Consider the following 21,601-nt stretch of genomic DNA (forward strand, 5'->3'; position numbering starts at 1 on the left):
AGAGTCTATAGAATTGAAGCAAAACGTCATCAACTTCATGGACCCTGTACCAATTACAGAGGAGGAGATGTTTGCTACCCTCAGGCAAATCAGGATGGATAAATCCCCAGGGCCTGACAAGATTTTCCCTCGGACCCTACAGGAGGGAAGTGTAGAAATTAAAGATAGCCAATGTTATTCCGCTGTTTGAAAAAGGCTCTAAACAGAAACCATGAAATTATAGGCCAGTAAATCTGACAGCAGTAGTGGGAAAGTAATTGAAAGGTTATTCTAAGGGACAGGATACACAAGTATTTGGATAGACATGGACTGATTAAGGATAGTCAGCATGGTTTTGTGTATGATAGGACATATTTAAATAATCTTAGGTTTGTTTTTCAAGAAAGTTACCAGGAAAGTGTATGAAGACAAGGCAGTGGGTGTTGTCTACATGAACTTTAGTAAACAATTTGACGAGGTCCCGCATGGGAGGCTGGTCAAGGAAGTTCAGTCACTTGGCATTTGGGATGAGGTAGTAAATTGGATTAGACTGTGGCTTTGTGGGAGAAGCCAGAGAGTGGTCGTAGAGGGTTGCCTCTCTGCCTGGAGGCCTCTAACTAGTGGTGTACCAGACGGATCAGTGCTGGGCTCTTTGTTATTTGTCACCTGTAACAATTATCTGGTTGACACTGTGGTTAACTAGATCAGCAAATTTGCAGTTGACACCAAGATTGGGGATGCAGTGGACAGTCAGGAAGGCTAGAAAAATAGGCTGAGAAATGGCAGGCAGAATTTAATGCAGACCAGTGCGAGGTTTTGCACTTCAGGGGGACCAACCAGGATAGGTCTTACACAGTGAACAGTAGGTCACTGAGGAATGTGGTAGAACAAAGGGACCTGGGAATACAGGTACATAATTTGTTGGAAGTGGTAGATGGTTCATAAAGAAAGCTTTTGGCACAATGGTTCTCATTAATCAATGTACTACATACAGAAGATGGGATATTATGAAGTTGTATAAGACATTGGTGAGGCCTAATTTGGAGTACTGTGTGTAGTTTGGTCACCTACCTACAGGAAAAATGAAAACAATATTGAAAGAGTGCAGAGAAAATTTACATGGATGCTGCCAGGTCTGGAGAACCTGAGTTATAAGCAAAAATTGAATAGGTTAGGACTGTATTCTTTAGAATGTAGAAGATTGAGAGGAGCTTTGATAGAGCTATACAAAATTATGAGGGGTACAGACAGGGTAAACATCAGAAGGCTTTTTCCATTGAGGTTTTGTGGGACAACAACCAGAGATCACGGATCAAGGCTAAAAGGTGAAAAGATTAAGGGGAATATGAGTGGAAACTTCTTCACTCAAGAGTCACGAGAGTGTGGACTGAGCTGCCACAAATGGTCCATGAGAGCTTGATTTCAATGTATAAGAAAAATTTGGATAGGTACATAAAAAGTAGGGATATTGAGGGCTATGGTCCTGGTGCAGACTGTTGGGAGTAGGCAGTTTAAATGGCTTTGGCATAGTCTAGATGGGCCAAAGGGCCTGTTTCTCTGTCATACTTCTCTATGACTGATTCAATAAAATGCTCCCGATACCACCTCCTCTACATTGATGAGGCCTATTGAAAATCTGGGGGACTACTTCATCGAGCTCTTCCACTCCATCTGTCAAAAGCAGAACTTCCCGATGGCCAAACATTTTAATTCCAATCCCCATTTATAACATGTCTGTCCGCGGCCTCCTGTATCACAATGAAGCTACGCTCAGGGTGAAGGAAAAACACCTTGGTTCCACCTATGTAGCATCCAACCTTACACATGAAAACTGATTTTTTCATTCCAGGAAAATCATTTATCCCTGCCCTCTCCTCTTCTTCTATTCCCCACTCAGGCCGTTTACCTCTTCTCAACTGCCCATCATCTCCGCTGGGTCCTCTCCTCGTTCCCATTCTCCTATAGTCCACTCTCCTCTTCTATCAGATTCCTTCCTCTCTAGCCGTTTACCTTTCCCCACCTCCTGGTTTCTCCCAAGACCTTCTCACTATCCTCCTTCCCTTCCCCCCACCACTTTATTCTGGGGTCTTTCTCCTTTCCAGCCCTGAAGGTAGGTCTTGACCTGAAAGGTCAACTGTTCATTTCCAGAGATGCTGGCCTGACCACCCGAGTTCCTCCAGCATTTTGTGTGAGTTACTTGGATTTCCAGTATCTGCAGAATTTGTCTTTTAAATTTTATTTGCGTACTTTTATTGTGTGCATGAGTTGTTTTTCCCCCTGTACATTAGGCGCTTGACAGTATAGAGCTTTTGGGTTTCTTTGTTTTGCAGATTCCTATAAGTAGATAATTCTCAAATCTATATATAGTATACATACTTTGAAAATAAATGTACTTTTAAATTTGACCTTTTGAACTTTAAATTACTTATGTTTGTTCAACTTTGAAATAAATTGCTTTTCAGCATTGATCAAGATTCTTATGCATAAAATCAAGATTTCACTAGGATGCCCTTTCTTGGGGAGTCCCTCAGGATCCTGTTTCCACTTCAGCCTTGTGGGTTCTGAGGTAGCTGATGAGATCAAAGTGGAATCTGCAAACTACCATAGATGGGTTTGATAAAGTTTACAACATTCAAGCTGGACTGTACGTAAAAACTAACTTAGCAAGAATAATTTTTAAAATAGTTTTATGAGCTTTAAAATATAAATTTTGGTTAAAAAAAAGAATCACTCATTCACTGTACATCTTGGAAAGGCTGGTATTTTTTATCATTCTCATTTTCCCCAAACAATCAGTTCCCTCCTAAACAGATAATTAACTTCTAGCATAGATATTCCCACAGTCCTAACAGAGTTAATGTCAACAAAACAAAGGAGATGGTTATCGACTCCAGGAAAACCACACCCTCCTTCACATCGGCAGCACAGCAGGGAAGACAGCAAGAAGTTTCAGACTTTAGGAACAGCACATCTCCCACAACGTCTCAGTCCCAGAACACAAACTGAACAGTCAAGAAAGCACACCAAAGCCTCCACTTTCTCAGGAGGCCAAAGAGAGTTGGAGTATGCACACCAATACTCACCATCTTCTTCAGATCCAATAGAGAACATCCTGACAAGCTACAAAGCTACACTGTAGTGGACAGGAGTGCTCTAGAAATGGAGTTGAAACTGCCCAATGCACCTCTGGCACCAACCTACCCGCCATCAAGGACATATATACAGAAAGATTCCACAAAAAGTCCAGCAATATCATTAAAGGATCCCACCCATCCTGGTCATGACTGCTTGCCCCTCTCCTATCAGGGAACAGTCTATGCAGCATCCACGCCAGGACACCAGACTCAAAATCAGTTTCTTCCCTAAGCCATTAGGCTGATCAACACCTCCACCCATCACCATCACTACTTTATCATTTCCTGTCAATCGCCTTATGTAGAGACACACCTGTAATCTAGTGACACTTTATGTACCTATGATCAGTCTATGTATATAAACTAGTCTTATGTATCTTATGTTTTTAATTGTGTTCTTTATGCTTATTGTGTTTTTTCTGCTGCATCACATCCAGAGTAACAATCATTTTGCTCTTATTTACACTTGTGCACTGACGAATGACAATAAACAATCCTGAATTAAGATGGTGGACTGCATTTCCTGGACAGTGTTGAGGTTCTGGGCAACACTCATACAGGCAGGTGAAGAGTATTCAATCCCATACTTGTGCCTTGTGAACAGCAGAAAGGCTTATAGTCAGGCTAAAAGCAGTAGTCAGGCAAACCGTCACTCATCCATTGAAGGAATCATAACTGCTTGGTTACATCTTCAAATATGGAATTAACTGACTAACTCAACTGATACAACAGCCCCTGTGACAATTTATATGCTTAGAATTGTCAAATATCTATGCAGATGGAGTCTCACAACAGCTATGATAGATTCTAGTGCTGTATTGCCAACTTCTGTTGGGAAATATGTCTTCTGAATCAGCAACACACAAAATGCTGGGGGAACTCAGCAGGCCAAGCAGCATTTATGGAAAAATGTACAGTCGATGTTTTGGGCCAACACCCTTCATCAGAACTGGAGTGGAAAAAGAAGTGAGGAGTCAGAGTAAGAAGGTGGGGAAGGGGAGGAAGAAACAAGGTGATGGGTGAAACCAGGAGGGGTGAAGTAAGAACTGGGAAGTTGATTGGTGAAAGAGATACAGGGCTGGAGAAGGGGGAATCTGATAGGAGAGGACAGAGGCCAATGGAAGAAAGAAAAGGGGAGGAGCTTCAGAGGGAGGTGATGGGCAGGTAAGGTGAGAGGGGGAAATGGGAATGGGGAATGATGGACGGGGTGGCATTACTAGAGGTTCAAGAAATTGACGTTCAACCTGACAGTAGAGGGGACCATGGACTGACATGTCAGAATAGGAATGGGAAATGCAATTAAAATGGGTGGCCACTGGGAGATCCAGCTTTTATTATGTGATGGTTGGATTTCCAGCATCTACAGATTTTCTCTTGTTTATGATTGTCTTTTGAATCAGCAACAAGTTAAATTTATTTTAATTGTTTTCTCATGTCATTTGCTTCAATGAGGGGATAACTGGTTGGATCATTTCCCATGCTCTGTTGATTTCTGCATCTTAGCAATGCAGTGCAAAAACATAGCAAGTGCCAGATGCTAGTACCTTTGACCTTGCACACTGAACACAGTCCAAGGACAGAACTCAGTTATTCTGTTACTATCATTCCCTGGCTCCTCAGCCAGCTGACATCTCAGTTTAAAAAATAATCAGGAAACAAGTAAAAATCATAAAATCTTTTGACATCACTAGCTGAGAAATAGCCACCTGGATGAGATCTGGTCCACCAGAGATAGTCACCAACTGTTCTGTTTCATGAGAACTTTGGCAGCCAGGCTCCAGATTCCTTTTAGTTAACCACTCATACCTCCATTTTGACATACACAGAATATAGAAGGGTACAATTCAGGAGGTTCCTTAAGGTTGTTATAGCTGGGGTGGTAACGGGGACAAGCTCACACTACCTATCAAATGCTCCCAATGGCATGCACTTCAAATAGCCTCTGAGTTCAACTCCTGGCCTTCGCGTGTGACTTAGCTACTAAACTGAACAGAACTGTTTCTACTGACAGGAAGAGGGGCAAAGGCAGGTTACTGGCACCTTATAACCAGTCGCTTCTGGCAGATGGGGCTTGTGAGTTGTAGTAGGCAGCTCATCTCAGAGAAAGAATACTGACCTCAAACCTCCTTGTGGCTATACCCACTCATAGGGAAGGCTTCAAGAGTAAACCCAGAGGGTAAAGTCTGGAGCTGGAATCCCTAAGGCAGTCCTACATTCAGTTCAACGCTGACTGGGAACTCCTGCGATGCTACTGGTACCAAACTATATCAGTCTCTGCCATTCCTTTGTGTTATCAGTTGTGTGGAGAGGGGGTGCTTGCTACATGGGCAACAGCTTGCTCTCCATTTAATGTATGAAACTCATATGGTAAACTTAGAATAAATGGTGTTGAAGTTGATCAGGTATCTGAAACAAAATTTTTAGGAGTGGCAATAGATAGTAAATTAAGCTGGAAACCACAAATAAATTATGTCAAAGCAAAAATGTCAAAATCTATTGCAATACTGTACAAAGCGCAAGATCTCTTAAATCAGGGATCTTTCTATACATTATACTGTTCACTTACAGTCCCATACATGACTTACTGTGTAGAGGTATGGGGAAATACATACAAAACAAATACAAACTCGATTTTTCTACTCAAAAGTTATACTAATCCACTATTTATTCAACTAAACACTTTAAAATTCAGGGATTTTGTAGATTTTAAAATAATATAAATTATGTATAAAGTAAAAAAATGGACAGCTACTACAAAGTATCCAAAGATTGTTCAAAATGAGAGAAAGTCAACATGATCTGACAGGAACATGTATATTTCAAAAACAAATGATAAGAACAAATGTAAAAGATCATTGTATTTCAGTCAGAGGGGTGAATCTATGGAACAGTTGTAGTAATTTAAAAACATGCACTACATTTAACAAGTTTAAAAAATTATTTAAAAATTATTTAATGAACAAATATAAAATACATGAGTTAAAATGAATGGGAGTAATATAAATAAATTATATTTGGAATTGGTTTTTGTGTTAAAAGATTATGAAATTTTTTTGTTTTTGATGTGATGATTGACACCAAATACGTTGTTGAGAGGGGTAGGCGTAATAAGCTGTAGCTTCAGCCTATATCCTTTCAGTCTGTTTTAAAGAATATCTATGTTTTTTGTTGTAATTTTGTCCTATGAAATCATCATTGTAAATGATGCTTTTTGTTATGTTTGTATTGGCCAAAATAAATTAATTTCATTCATTCATATCATACTGCGTAGGGTTGCGTATCTAGACAGCTAGAACACAACAATAATGGTTGACCCTGACTGTCGGAGGCCTCACTCACTCACTGTACAGAAACAGGCTTTTCAACCCAGAATGTCTGCACTTAATACAATGCCAAATTAAACTAAATCTCTTCTGATTGTGCATGATCCACATTCTTCTATTCCATATATACTCACAGGTCCATCAGTTTTTAAAATTACATTACATTGGACAGGTTGGGTGAGTGGGCAGATGCATGGCAGATGCAATTTAATGTGGATAAATGTGAGGTTATCCACTTTTGGCAAGAACAGGAAGTCAGATTACTATCCGAATGGTGTCAAGTTAGGAAAAGGGGAAGTACAACAAGATCTAGGAGTTTTTGTACATCAGTCACTGAAAGTAAGCATGCAGGTACAGCAGGCAGTGAAGAAAGTTAATGGCATGTTGGCCTTCATAACAAGGGGAGTTGAGTATAGGAGTAAAGAGGTCCTTCTGCAGTTGTACAGGGCCCTGGTGAGACCACACCTGGAGTACTGTGTTCAGTTTTGGTCTCCAAATTTGAGAAAGGACATTCTTGCTATTGAGGGAGTGCAGCGTAGGTTCACGAGATTAATTCCCAGGATGGCGGGACTATAATATGTTGAAAGATTGGAGCGACTGGGCTTGTGTACACTGGAATTTAGAAGGATGAGAGGGGATCTGATTGAAACATATAAAATTATTAAGGGATTAGACACACTAGAGGCGGGAAACATGTTCCGGATTTTGGGGGAATCCAGAACAAGAGGCCACAGTTTAAGAATAAGGGGTAGGCCATTTAGAACGGAGTTCAAGAAAAACTTTTTCATCCAGAGAGTTGTGGATCTACGGCAGGCATGGGCAAACTACGGCCCGGGGGCCATATGCGGCCCGTTAAGCTTTTTAATCTGGCCTGCAGAACTTGATGAAATTATATTAATAAACCTTGTTAATGTTTTTTCCCCGCAATTCTGGCATTTTCCCAATAGATGACGCACTCTATATACATTGACCTTTGTTGAGGTGCAGCGTATTACTCCACATTTGCGCTTTACTCTTTGTTCGGCTCGACCTATTTGTGTGAACGGGCGTTCAGCGTCATGAACATCAACAAAGGCAGCCACAGATCCAAGTTAACTGACCAACACCTCAGATCCATCCTGAGAACCGCCACAACAAAACTAAATCCAGACTTTGATGCGCTGGCTAAAAAGGGAGACCAACAACACTGTTCCCACTGAAATTAAAAATAAGTTTCTTCGTTGTGTTATGTAAAAAATGCATTTGAAAATATTTTTTTCAATAAGCCTGACATGTTACATGTCATTTCTGTTAAGTGATGGACATGAGTAGTGCACAAAATAAAAAATAAAATAAAATAAAAAATGCGCTCCAGATCAAATAACACGCTCCGCATACTGGCGTTCTGTCCTGTTCTGTCCTTGTGCTGGTCGTTGTTGAGTTTTGGCACAGGGGACAATTGAATAAGAAGGAGCAAGACAAGTAGACCTGCATCTCCTACCGTTTTTGAAATAAAGACAGTCAGGAGGAGCGTGATGATGATAATATCTTGAAGGATAACAGAATTTTCAGTGCTTTAAAATAATAACTGTTACTATTAAAAAAAAGCTGTATTTTATTCATTTAATTTTCAGTGTTTTAAAAGTCATTTCAATAAATAGCTAAATACCATGGGACTTCAAAGACAGATATTTTGTTGTAATGCATTTGTTCATTTTCAATTGAAATTAAAGCACATGTTTTCTACATATCCCATGATATTTTATTTTCTCTTATGAGGTGTATTACCAAAACACTCCGTCCATCTGCTCCTGGTCCGGCCCCCCGTCAAATTTTAGAACCCTTTATGGCCCTCGAGTCAAAAAGTTTGCCCACCCCTGATCTATGGAATGCTCTGCCTCAGAAGGCAGTAGAAGCCAATTTTCTAGATGCTTTCAAGAAAGATAGAGCTCTTAAAGATAGCGGAGTCAAGGGATATGGGGAAAAGGCAGGAAAGGGGTACTGATTGTGGATGATCAGCCATGATCACAATGAATGGCGGTGCTGGCTTGAAGGGCTGAATGGCCTACTCTTGCACCTATTGTCTATTGTCATTGCATCCACCACTGCCCCCTGCCTCCCCCCCCCCACCCCAAAGCCCATTCCAGGCACCTACAACACTGTGCAAAAATACTTGCTCTTCACATCTCTTTTATACTTTCCCCCCTCTCACCTTAAATTCATGTCCTCTAGTACTTGATACTTCTACCCTGGGAAAGAAATTCTCTCTCTATTCTATCTATGTCTATTATAACCTTAAAATCTTCTGTTGGTCTCCCCTTAGCCTCCATGTTCCAGAGAAAACAAGACAAATTTGTCCAACCTCTCATTGTAACTCATGTCCTCTAATCCAGACAGTTATGTCATTATCTTCGTGCCTTGTGACAACTTTGCCACTTATTTAGTTTATTTGTTTTTTTTCCACAATGTTGAGTTGCAAGATCGACACTCAACCTAGCACAATGGAAAGTGTGCAAGGAGCCAGCTGGGTTCAAACCCAGGAGCACTCTCCTCGAATTCCGGTGCTGATGCCACTACACCACTGGCCGGCTAATCTAGGCAACATCCTGGTAAAATACATGGCCTTTGATAGTTGATTCAAACAGGCTGTAGTGTTCGCAGGAAAATTTCAATCAGTTGGCCTTGAGGTTAGTGGGAATTAACTGAGTGGGCTTCAGGGTGGCCAAAGAAAGAATGAGCTCAAACAGTTTGCTGCTCTGCCTAAATTTCAAAATAATACATTCAACAGATTAGGCTGCCTTTGTGGAAAAAGAAACTGAACTAACAATTCAGGCTGAAAAATGAGAAAAAAAGTTTGTTTCAAGTTGCAGAGAAAGACTTCAAGTGGTAGATAGGGCAAAGGGAATCTCTCTAACAGGGCAAGATTGGGGGTGCTCTTGTGATATTCTGTCCACAAAGCGAACTGCTAGATAAATTGACAGACAGATATACTTTATTGAACCCAAGGGAAATTGGGTTTCGTTACAGCTACACCAACCAAGAATAGTTTATATAGCAACATAAAACCATAAATAACTAAACCAGCCTATTGGCACAGGGTGTCTGACACTCCGAAGGAGGAGTTGTAAAGTTTGATGGCCACTGGTAGGAATGACTTCCTATGACGCTCAGTGTTACATCTGGGTGGAATGAGTCTTTGGCTGAATGTACTCCTGTGCCTAACCAGTACATTATGGAGTGGATGAGTCATTGTCCAAGATGGCATGCAACTTGGACAGCATCCTCTTTTCAGACACCCCCATCAGAGAGTCCAGTTCCAACCCCACAACACCACTGGCCTTACAAATAAGTTTGCTGATTCTGTTGGTGTCTGCTACCCTCGGCCTGCTGCCCCAGCACACAACAGCAAACATGATGAATTAGAGAGCAAGAAAACAAACAAGGAAGCATATAAAAGCAATGATAAATGAATGAGAAGTATTGTGGAGAATAAAAGCAAAGGGATAATATCAGAAATGTTGAGCAAATCAGATAGCTGAGTGTGGGGTGTTAATAATGCAGCTGGATAACCCACAGTACATATATACCTCCAACTGCGCTGCTGCTTCCTCCTCTGTCAATAGCATAACAGTGGTGGCGTTCATGTAAATGAACTTGTTTGCTCCTGCTGTCCAGCAGTGCTACTGCAGCTGCTATACATCTTCCAACTTTTTCATTTGCCTGTCTACACTACACTTGCTCTGCAACAAATTTCTGCATTGTTTACCTTTTTACTACCTCAACATACTGCATCTAGATACAAACAGTGAAATCTGATATTGTTTAATTTGAACTTAGACCTGAAGGCCATATGGAAGGCACAGTGATGTTTCTCAAGCAACTTATTATCCAGTCAGTTCTGCTGCAAATATATCAATCTATAATAACAACTACTCAGTTTTTCCTCTGTGCAAGGCTCCCTACCCCCATTCTAACAACTTTTTCCAAGAACACCATGGAGAAGGTCCCGTCTGGCTGCATCATTGCCTGGTATAGAAGCTGCAAGGCATTGGACTGCAAGACCCTACAGCAAAAAACGCCGAGAGGAACACTGGCATCTCCCTCCTCCTCACACCTTACTTGTGACATTTATGGGGAGTATGGCAGATGGAGGGCACAAAACATTGTTGAGGATCCCTACCGCCCCATCCCACTATCTCTTTGACCCACAGCCAAAGAAGGATGTACAGGAGCACCAGGATTAGGACTGCCAGAATGGGTAACAGCTTCTTCCTTTAAGCTGTGAGACTAATGAATAACCAGCCACCACCGAGATCTCATCACTCGGCTAGCAAGCTGTTTACCTGTGCTCTACTACATGCAATTTGAATTATATTTTAATTAACTTATAGTATAATATCTTGACTTATGTGCTACGGTTGATATATGTTGTGTGGGAGCACCATGATGCAATGAATATTGTTTTGCTTGGTTGTATACAGATACAGTAGAATGAAAATAAACTTGAACTCTCTCGATGGATATAGCCTGATCTACTGGACATTTCCAATATTCATGTTTTGAATTAATTTTCTGTAACAGCTTTGAACTGCATTTCACAACTGGAAAAGAGGAAACAGTTTAAGTTTTGGGCTGAGACCCTTCTTCAGGACTGGATACACCCAAACTGTTGACTGTTTACACTTTTCTGTCTGACCTGCTGAGTACCTCCGGCATTCTGTCCATTTCTGATTTCCAGACCATAAACTCAGCTTCTTTTGGTTATGTTTACTAGATTTCTCTCCATAGGTAGAACTCTAATAGAGTTCAGTTAACAAAAATGAATGCATTCAGTGAAATAAACAGCTTTTGCATTGAAGTTTTTCTTTGTAACCCTTTCTGATGTATAACAAACTGTATCCAGCCTGAAACTCAATTTCCTGCACAACAGATCTGACTAACCACATTCAATCATAAAAGCAAGGAGAAATAATAAACAGGTTTCTCTCAGATTGGCAGGCTGGGACTACTGGGGCAGTGCTAATGTTGTTTGGGGCCCCAGCTATTCACAATCAATTTGGCCAAAGGGGACCAAATGTCACATTTCTAAATTTACTTACATGGAATTGTGGTGAGAAGGATAATGGTTCCATCTGCTACATTCTCCCCACTTAGTTTCTCTGTACCATCTTGAAGTGGGGAGAATATAGCAGATGGAATATAATGTGGAAAAATTTGAAACCATCCACTTTAATGCACAAAATAGAAAGGCAGAGTACATTTTATAGAATAATATATATAATAATGTTTATAAGGACCTGCACACAAGTCTTTGAAATCTAATCTGCAGATACAGCAAGCAATTAAGATTAAAAATTGTGTTTGCCTTCATGAGAGGATTTGAGTTTAGCAGTAAAGAACTGCTGAGCAACAAACAACCTGATGAAAGAATAGGGCAAGCAGCATCTGCATCTATTGTCAACTCCAATAATTATGTGTACAGCAGGTCTACTGCGTCAGTGGGCTGCTCACTGTTCAGAGTAGCCAGCCGGGTTGTCATGAGAGCTGGCCAGCAGTTCAGAGGTGGTTCACAAGAGCTGACTTGGGTACAGAACAGCCTGCTGCCTACTACTACTCAGAGGCACCGGAGTTGGCACAAAAGCAGTGTGTAATGAAACTGTGAGTGACTGTCCTGGACACTTATTTTGTAATTGCAAGACCTTGCTGGACATTGATTGCCACGGGCCTGCTTCCCTTGTTTGGTGGTAAGACAGGCGCGAGGCAACAGCATTATCTTGGTTGTAGCAAGGACTAGGTCTCAAGCCACCGGTTTGCGTTGTAGCACTGCCCTCCAGTATTGGATTGGTGGAATTACAAGCTGGACTGCTGGGAACTGTCAATTTGCAGGGTTTGCCACTCAGGGTCTTGGATTAAAAAAGTGTTTTCTTACTTGATCATGATCTCTTTTTTTTTCCTTTCTCGTTATTGAATGCACATGTTATGTTTTTGCACCTTGACTCCAGAGGAACATTGTCTCTTTTGGCTGAATTCACAAATAGTATGAATGACAATTAAACTTGATTTGAGTTTATTTTGATTGATCTGTGGGAGGAACGGAAATGCTGATGTTTTCCGTTGAAATCCTGCATCCGGACTCATCTACAACTCTTTACTTCCCACAGATGCAGCTTTACCTGCTGAATTCTTCCAGCAGATAGTCTGTTGTTCCAAATTCCAGTATCTTCAGCCGCCTATCTCCAGTAAAAAAAAATTACCTCTTATTGCAATTGTATATGGCATTGGTCATACAGCACATGGAATATTGTGCATAATATTTTTCTCCTTGCCAATACTAAAGAAAGAATGAGGTGAAGATTCACTACGCTGATTCTACAGATGCCCTTAGAAACTTGCCTTTTGAGAACCTGAACAAACAGACCTATATTCTCTCGAATTTAGAAGATGAAATCTCATTGAACCTTACAGGACACAATGGACAGGTTGTAGGGAGAACAATCCTAGTAATTGAGGAGACTAGAGTTAGGAGTCACAGTCACATGAAGAGAAATTCCTTCACTCAGAGGGTGGTGAACCTTTGGCATTCTCTACTTGGAAGGCTGTCGAAGTCCAGTTATTAGGTTCATTCAGGTCAGATTTCTTGACATTAAGGAATAAAGAATATGGTGATAGGACATGATCTTGATAAACAGCTCAAGCAGAAAGGGCTGGATGGCCAACTCCTATTCATGATTCTCCTATTCTTGTTTTTTCAATTATTATTAGCATATTAGTGCGAAAATAGACATTTCACATCATTTACCTTGGTTGCAGTCTTGAAGGCAGCTCTTTGTCCTCTGTCCAAATCAGCATGTCCACAATATACATGAATATAATAGTGAACAAGTCTTGGGCTCGTTCAGCTATACCTACAGGTAACTGGCTTGCAGGATTCTATGGAAACACAAATCCAGTATTTATAATGAACATAGATTGCAATTTTCTTTTTACTTTTGCACAAGAATTCCAACACAAATCATTTTCCACGACAAAACAGTTTTAAGTGGACCAGTTGATTACATAACTGTTAAAATACATTACAGTTATCATAAGCCTTGAAATATGCTCCCACTCCAATTCATCCTGGGGCTCACTGCCACATGATGGTATTTTTCTTTCAGCACCTATCTGCTGCACAATTACATTGATACTCGGGTTGATTCATACTAGTTTATCTTTTCATTCACACTTTTGCTCTCTTCTGATTACACACCACTAACATTTGCTGCTCACACTTCCAACTGTCCTCCCCTGTCAATAGCTTACCTGTGTTGCTGTCATGTAAATCAAGGATTCCCAAGCTTCTTTATGCCAAGGACCCTTACCGTTAACCGAGGGGTCTATGGACCCCAGGTTGGGAACCCCTGATCTAAATGAACATTTTTTTTCCTGACGCTTAGCACTGATGCTGCAGCTGCTACACCTCTTCCAAATGTACCTTGTCTTAGCTACACTATATGTCCTCTGTAACACTATATTCTGCGTGATTTTCTTTTCTTTCTAAAGCTTTTTATTAATATTAGTAATATGGACAGAATACAAATAATATATTGATAAAGAAATTACCAACATATAAATTCCACTACATATGAAAAAAAACATACATAATAGTTACAATATAAATGAGTTTACCAAGACATAAGCCATAAAATATATGTATGAACATAGTAAGTCTAAATATTTCATAATATATGATATAAGGAAAACAGAAAAAAGAAAAAAAAAGAAAAAAATATATATAATGCAAAACTAGCTAATCTAATCTAATCTAATAACTAATATAGAAGAAAAAAGAAGCAAAAAAAGGAGAAAAAAAAGGGGGCCGTTTATAATATCTCACAAAAATAAATATTCATCAATGCCGTCACTTCCGGGAAATCAAATATTACATCATATGAAAATGTTGAATAAATGGTCTCCATAACTTTTCAAATTTAATAGAAGTCTCAAAAGTACCACTTCTAATTTTTTTCAAAATTTAAACATAACATAGTTTGAGAGAACCAATTAAATACAGTGGGAGGATTAATTTCTTTCCAATTCAACAATATAGATCTTCTAGCCATCAGAGTTAGAAATGCAATCATTCGACAGGCAGAAGAAGATAAATGCTGTGAATCTAACATTGGTAAACCAAAAATTGCGGTAATAGGATGAGGTTGTAAATCGATATTCAAAACCGCAGAAATAATATCAAAAATATCTTTCCAATATTTCTCCAAAAATGAACAAGACCAAAACATATGAGTTAAAGACGCAATTTCAGAATGACATCTATCACAAATAGGACTAATATGAGAGTAAAAATGAGCTAATTTATCCTTGGACATATGGGCCCTATGTACGACCTTAAATTGTATTAGTGAATGTTTGGCACATAACGATGATGTATTAACTAATTGAAGAATTCTATCCCAATTCTCACTAGAAATACTAAGACTAAGCTCTCTTTCCCAATCCTTTTTAGTCTTATAAAGTGGCTCTGAACGTATCTTCATAATTATATTATGCGTGATTTTACTATCTCAACATACTATGTCTCGAATGACTGGTCTGAATTGCACAGGAACTAAAGCTTTTCATTGTACCTTGGTACATATGACAATTATTATGGAGAACACTTGATACACACACACTGTACACATGCGCATTTACACACACACACAAATATTGCCTTGTCATTCTGCTGTCACTGCGCTGGCTTTATGATGCCTTCAATGCCTTTGATGCCTTCAATGCCTTCACATTCTTCGAATGCGCTGGCTTTATGATGCTTCCCCGCCACACACGGCAGAATATTCCATTAGTAATAGGGATGTGTAAAAGTGTGTAGATTATATATTGTTTTAAGATACTCTATTTTGTAATATGATTGTAACTACACTGTGGGTTGCATCATGTTTTAATTCATGTGCAGTCTTAAATTAACCTTGTGGGTAATTAAAGATGGTATGTCCTGGTGCCTTCTGGTTTAAAATAGTGCTACTCTCTGGTGGTCCATGAAACAAAGAAAGCAACTAAGTACTTCGCTATTCACACTTTTTCTGGTAAACAATTGCTGCAAACTGTGACCTGTAGCTTCAAGAGTTGAGCTGTCACCTTTATGATCTGGCTTTTTTGTGCTGTGGTTGCCGCCTTGCTGGGGCAGGATGGTCACAGCACATCCAGGCTAGAGGTGCTGGAACAGACAGAAGCAACGTGAAGTGTGGAAAGGTCCAAGGTTGTAGTAAGAATCCTACAGTATCAGTCAGAGAACACAAGGAACAATTGCTGGGATCAAATGTGTAATGTGCTGGGGAAGGGTGACCTGAGTTCTAGGTGACCAAGGTATTGTTTCTGCAGACCCGAGCCTGTAGTGCCTGAGGCAATGGTCACATGACGGGTTGAACTAGACCAGGGGTCGGCAACCCGCGGCTCTTTCATCTCTGTGCTGCAGCTCCGTGGCTTTGGAAAAGAAATGATGAGCATTTAATTAAAATGTATTTTATGTTAGTTTGTTAGTTTTTGAAATGTAATTCTAAATTGCCAGAGATTTACAGAAAGGCACATTGTCTCACATCCCCAATTTGAGAGAGTTCAAACAAGCTCACAACATGATTGTGCTGTCTTTACGACAGTTATTTAGTTTATAATATTTTCGCTTAGTAATTCATTCAATAGTATTTTCTAGTTAGAATTAGAAGTGTTTAAAGTATATTCATTGCATGTAAAATATATCGGCATGCGATGACGTCACATCCGGTTTCGCCGCGTCTTGTGGGAAAACACCGGTTTGAAATTAGCGCGAGGGTGGGGGCTTTCCACGAGGCTCACCTGAGCAGAAGTTCTTTGCAGGCATGAGAAATCACAGTGAGAGCAACGCTGTAAGTTAATAGATAATCGATATATTGAACTAAGATGTTAATGCCGATCCTGTTAGAAGTAACGACGGTAGATAATGTTTATGCTTTCGTTAGTTAAAGAGTCACGGATAGTTTGCATGGAAGTGTATTTAAAGTAGTCAATGGAGCAGCTAAACTCTCCCTGTATACTGCACCTTAGTGTAATGTAGTTATAGTCACCTTTGCAAGTATTTACACTTGAAATGTGATATTAAGGAAGGAACAAATACTGTATCAATCTTGTATTGTTTTATCAACAGTTTTCACCATATGTTAATGTGAAGAGTGAACAGTAAATGGTTAATCTTACTGCGATCTGGTTTTCATTGGCTGTGGTTTATCTCGACGTTAAATTCGGCGTTCATTACACGCGAAGGAGAACGTTACAATGATAAATTCGGAGTTCTTACATTTTGCAATCATCGCAATGCAAACATCATTTGGGAAACGCTTCTGTGCTTTCAGAGAGGTAAAAAACACATTATCCTTCCCGGTCACTCCCCTAAGCATCGATCCATCCCTACTGAATAAGACTGCATTGGCAGGTGTGAGTCAACCTGATCTTGAGATGGAACTGGCCGATATAGCCGACAAAGACATATGCGTGTCCAAGATTAGACACTTGACAGCAGACCTTGAAGATGTTGCCCGTCAGAAGGCCGTTCTTGCTCAGAATCACAAATGGAGTGATATTGAAAACTTGTGTTCGAAACACGGAATGCTATCCCCGACATTTATGTAAACATTAAAAACATAGCATAAAGGCAAAAAAAAATGTTCTATGCAGTGTTATTTCATTTTAAATGTCAAACGGGTTTTGTGGCTCCCAGTGTTTTCTTTTTTGTGGGAAACGGGTCCAAATGGCTCTTTCAGTGGTAAAGGTTGCCGACCCCTGAACTAGACAAAGGATCAACCCAGGTAGGGGACGGAGAGAAGTGACCAGAGTATATTTTAAAAAATGAGCACACCAGTGGTGAGGTCTCTTGCATTTAGACTAACCACAGGTTAGGTCACAACTGACGTGGAATGGGGCGCTGCAGTTAAAGGAACTCAGGCATGCTTCCAAGACAAGTACCACTTTTAGTAATTTTGCAATTAACTGAGTTTTTGCAGTATTGTAAATTTCTATCAGATCTGTGAACAGTCCCTAACTTTTGGCACAAAGGTTTGATTGATTTAAGAGCTGAGCTGAATTGGAAAGGTCAGGTACTGGCCTTATTGAAGAAGCGAAGCCCAAGCCCATGGGCAAGAAACAACCCACTGTTTGGATGACTTAAGCATTTAGCCGGGTTGAATTAGTTGGTGAGTCATGTTTAAGTTTGCTCAATTCTGCTAGGTCAGCAGCAGCGACACCTGGTGTTGTGAACTTCAGTTATGAATGCTGTCAGCTAGCTTTATTGTTTGCAGAATTTGTTTTTTTCTCTCTGCACATTGGCTGTTTGACGGTCTTCTTTTGTTTTTAACAGGTTCTATTGGTGTTCTTTGTTTCATAGCTGCCAGTAAGGAAATTAATCTCAAGGTTGAACCTTGGACGATTTTGATTACCAATTATTAGCTGGGATAGTCAGTGCAAAGGTGCAGTAGGCGCACAATTCCAGCATTGCATACAAGAATGCAGAATATAGAAAAACCTTTCTTTTGGACAGGAAAGGCAATGCAATTATGTACTTAATTTTAGGATATGAAGCTTTTGGCAGATGGAGCTGAGATGCTTGGCAAAGCAGTTACCAATTTATGTTGGGTCTCACCAATACAAGAAAGCTGCATTAGGAGCACCAGATATAATAGATAATCCCCACAGATGTGTATGTAAAGTGTTGCCTCACCTGGAAGGACTGTTTTGAACCATGAATGGGGGTAAGGGAGGAGGTGTAACATTTCTGTCGTTTGCAGGGAAAAGGGCCTGGAGGGACATTAGTGGGGAAGGATAAATGGACAAGGAAATCATGAAAAGGGTGTAGAAAGTAGCGAGTAGCTGGTGTGGGGGGAGGGGTAAAGATGAGTCTGGTGGCAAGACCCTGTTGAAGAACTGATGAAAGTTGTGGAGGATGATGCAGATGCTCTTGGGGTGGTAGATCAGGACAAGTAGAACTCTATCCCTATTAAGGCAACAGGAAGATGGTGTGAGCACACATGTCTAGGAAATGGAGGAGATGGGTGAGGTGAGAAGGGAAACCTTTGAAGGAGGAGGACACCTATATGTCCTGGAAAGAAAAGCCTCATCAAGGAACAGACGCAGTGGAGATAAAGGAATCAAGGAAAGGGAATAGCATTTTACAGGAGACAGGGTGGGAAGAGGTATAGTCAAAATAAACATGGAAATCTGTAGGTTAATAAAAGATGGCAGTAGACAGACTGTCTCCAGAGATGGAGGCAGAGAGATTGAGAAAGGAGAGACAGAAATGGATCAAGTGAATTTTAGGGCAGGGTCGAAGTTGGAAATCAGATAAAATCTGACATCCAGCTCACTATTTGGGATCTGCACTGTATTTGTACCTCATGAGATGATTTGCATGGCCAAAGCGAGCATATTTTTTTGAAGCATTAAGTTCAATTAGCTAGATAAAAAACAGCAGCCATGTCACATTGCACACAAAATAAGAACAAAGTAGATCAGTTCTGCAATCTCAGCTCAACATTTACCAGGCTAATTAGTTAGCAATTTGATGGGATAATTTGCACACGCATCATGTTCCATGATAAACTGCTAACCCCAAAACAAAAATAACCATTGACTCTCAGCATTAACCATTTCTCATAGCACAAATGCTCCGAGTTACACTAAGTACTTTCAGCAACTGAAGTACTGCAGTCCAAAGCATGAGATCAAAGTTCAAAGTTAATTTCTTATCAAAGTACATGTCGCCATACACTACCTTGTGATTCATTTTCTTGCAGGCATTCATAGAACAAAGAAATACAGTAGAATCAATGAAAAACTACAAAGAATGACAAACTGAGCAAATACAATAAACAACCAACATTACACTGAAAACGCGAGTTGCAGAGTCCTTGAAAGTGAGTCCACAGGTTCAGTGTTTAGGTGAGTGAAGTTACCACACTGGTTCAGGAACCTGATGGTGCTAGGGTTGGTGTGGAACCTAAGGCTACTGTACCTTCTTCCCAATGGTAACCAGAAGACAGCATGGCCTGGGTGGTAGCTCATCTTGAAGACGGATACTGCTTTGTGGCAGAACTCCTTGTTAAGTTTTCTCAATGGTGGGAGGGCAATTCCTGTGATCGTCTGGGCTGTAACCAGCATTTTTGTAGGCTTTTCTGTTTTTGAGTGTTGCCGTTTCCACACCAGGCAGTAATGTAACCAGTTAGAACATTCCACTGTGCATCTATAGAGGTTTGTCAAAGTTTTTAATGATAGCCAAATCTGCACAAACTTTAGAAGCTATTGTGTCTTCTTTGAAATGGCACTTAATGGGCTGGTCCTAGGACGGATCTCTGATTTGATACTGGCAAGTAGTATAAAATTACTTATCCTCTCCACCTCTGATGTCTAATAAGGATTGGCTCATGGACCAGTAAGTTCTCTCTCCTGCAATCAATAAAAAGCTAGTTTTGCTGACGTTGAGTGAGATGTTAACAGGAGGAAATCTGCAGATGCTGGAAATTCAAGCAACACACATGAAATGCTGGTGGAATGCAGCAGGCCAGGCAGCATCTATAGGAAAAAGTACAGTCAATGTTTCAGGCCAAGACCCTTTGTCAGGACTAACTGAAAGAAGAGATAGTAAAGAGATTTGAAAGTGGGAGGGGGAGGTCCAAAATGATAGGAGAAAACAGGAGGGGGAGGGATGAAGCTAAGAGCTGGAAAGGTGATTGGCAAAAGGGATACATAGCTGGAGAAGGGAAAGGATCATGGGACGGGAGGCCTAGGGAGAAAGAAAGGGGAAGGGGAGCACCAGAGGGAGATGGAGAGCAGGCAAGGAATGATTGAGAGAGTGACAGAGAGAGAAAAAGAAAAAAGGAAAAAATAATGCCCCTCCTCTCCTTCTTACCCCATCCCTTATTTATTTCCCCCCTCCTTTTTTTCTCTCTCTCTCCCCATCACTCTTTGCCTGTTCTCCACCTCCCTCTGGTGCTCCCCTCCCTCTTTCTTTCTCCCTGGACCTCTCATCCCATGATCCTCTCCCTTCAGCTCTGTATCCCTTTTGCCAATCAACTTTCCAGTTCTTAGCTTTATATAAGCCTTATATCCTCTCCTATATCCTGGTGATTGCACCTGCCGTCTCCGTGAAGTTTCCCACTTGCACTTTGGGTTCTTCTACACCATTGATCTTGCTGCAAACCCTTTCTGTCAAAATGGTGACTTTCTGAAGTCCATTGACTATATCCTGCTCTACATCACAAACCTTTTTTCAATTCCTCCAATGGTTTAATACGATCACACTACTTCTCCAATGGATAATGTAGAACAGAAATTCCCTCTTGATACCCGGAAGACTTCATCACCAACTGTCTTATCGACCAACTCCATCCACCCATCTGACAACTACCTGAAACTGAATCACTGGATATTCACAATTATGTACAGTTGCAGACATATCATCTTTTGTTAGGGTAGTTACTTATTTTTCATGATGTGAGTATTGCTGGCAAGGTTAGCATTTATTTGCCCAACTCCTACTCCCCTAAAGGTGGTGGTGATGACCCACCCTCTTGAATAGTTGCGGATTTTCTCATAAAAGTGTTCCAATGGTGCTATTGACTAAACAGTTGTACGATTCAGAACCAATGACTACAGAGGAACAGCTATTTGTTTACAAGTCAAGATGGACTGACTTGGAGGGGAACCTGCAGGTGGTTTTCCTTTCTGCTTACTGACTTTGCCCTTCCAGGTACAGAATTCATGGGTTTAAGAGATTATGTCACAGTAGCCAAGGTCAGAATAATACAGCACAAATACAGGCCTTTCAGACCAATTAGTCCAATTGATCAGAGTGCTCCAATTTCCTGCATTCAGCCCATATTTCTTTTAAGCACCTCCCTTCTGTGCATCTAGTAAATGATGCTGTTGTACCTGTCTCAACCTCTTCCTCTGGAAGCTTATTCATATATTCACCATTGTGTGAAAAAAGGTCCCCTTTAAATCTTTCTCCACTCACTATAAAAGCTATGTTTTGGTTCTCAAATCCAGGGGAAAAGACTGTTACAATTCACCTTAATCATGCCCCTCACAAGTTTAAACACTTCTACAAGGTTGCCCTTCATTCTCCAACATCCCAAGAAATGATGACCTAGCCTAGCCAAATTCCCT

The 21,601-nt window shown here is 40.5% G+C and overlaps 1 protein-coding gene across 3 annotated transcripts in view; it reads right to left on the reverse strand.

Moving 5' to 3' along the window:
• ubr1 (ubiquitin protein ligase E3 component n-recognin 1) overlaps window positions 1–21,601 on the reverse strand; it is a 302,958-nt gene that overhangs the window by 210,321 nt on the left and 71,036 nt on the right. For all 3 annotated transcript variants that reach the window (XM_059951970.1, XM_059951981.1, XM_059951990.1), the window contains one exon: window positions 13,215–13,345. In XM_059951970.1, the coding sequence (XP_059807953.1) occupies window positions 13,215–13,345 (131 nt within the window). The remainder of the gene's footprint in view (window positions 1–13,214; window positions 13,346–21,601) is intronic.

The sequence above is a fragment of the Hypanus sabinus genome, chromosome 2, assembly GCF_030144855.1.
Source record: "Hypanus sabinus isolate sHypSab1 chromosome 2, sHypSab1.hap1, whole genome shotgun sequence".
Classification (NCBI taxonomy): domain Eukaryota; kingdom Metazoa; phylum Chordata; class Chondrichthyes; order Myliobatiformes; family Dasyatidae; genus Hypanus; species Hypanus sabinus.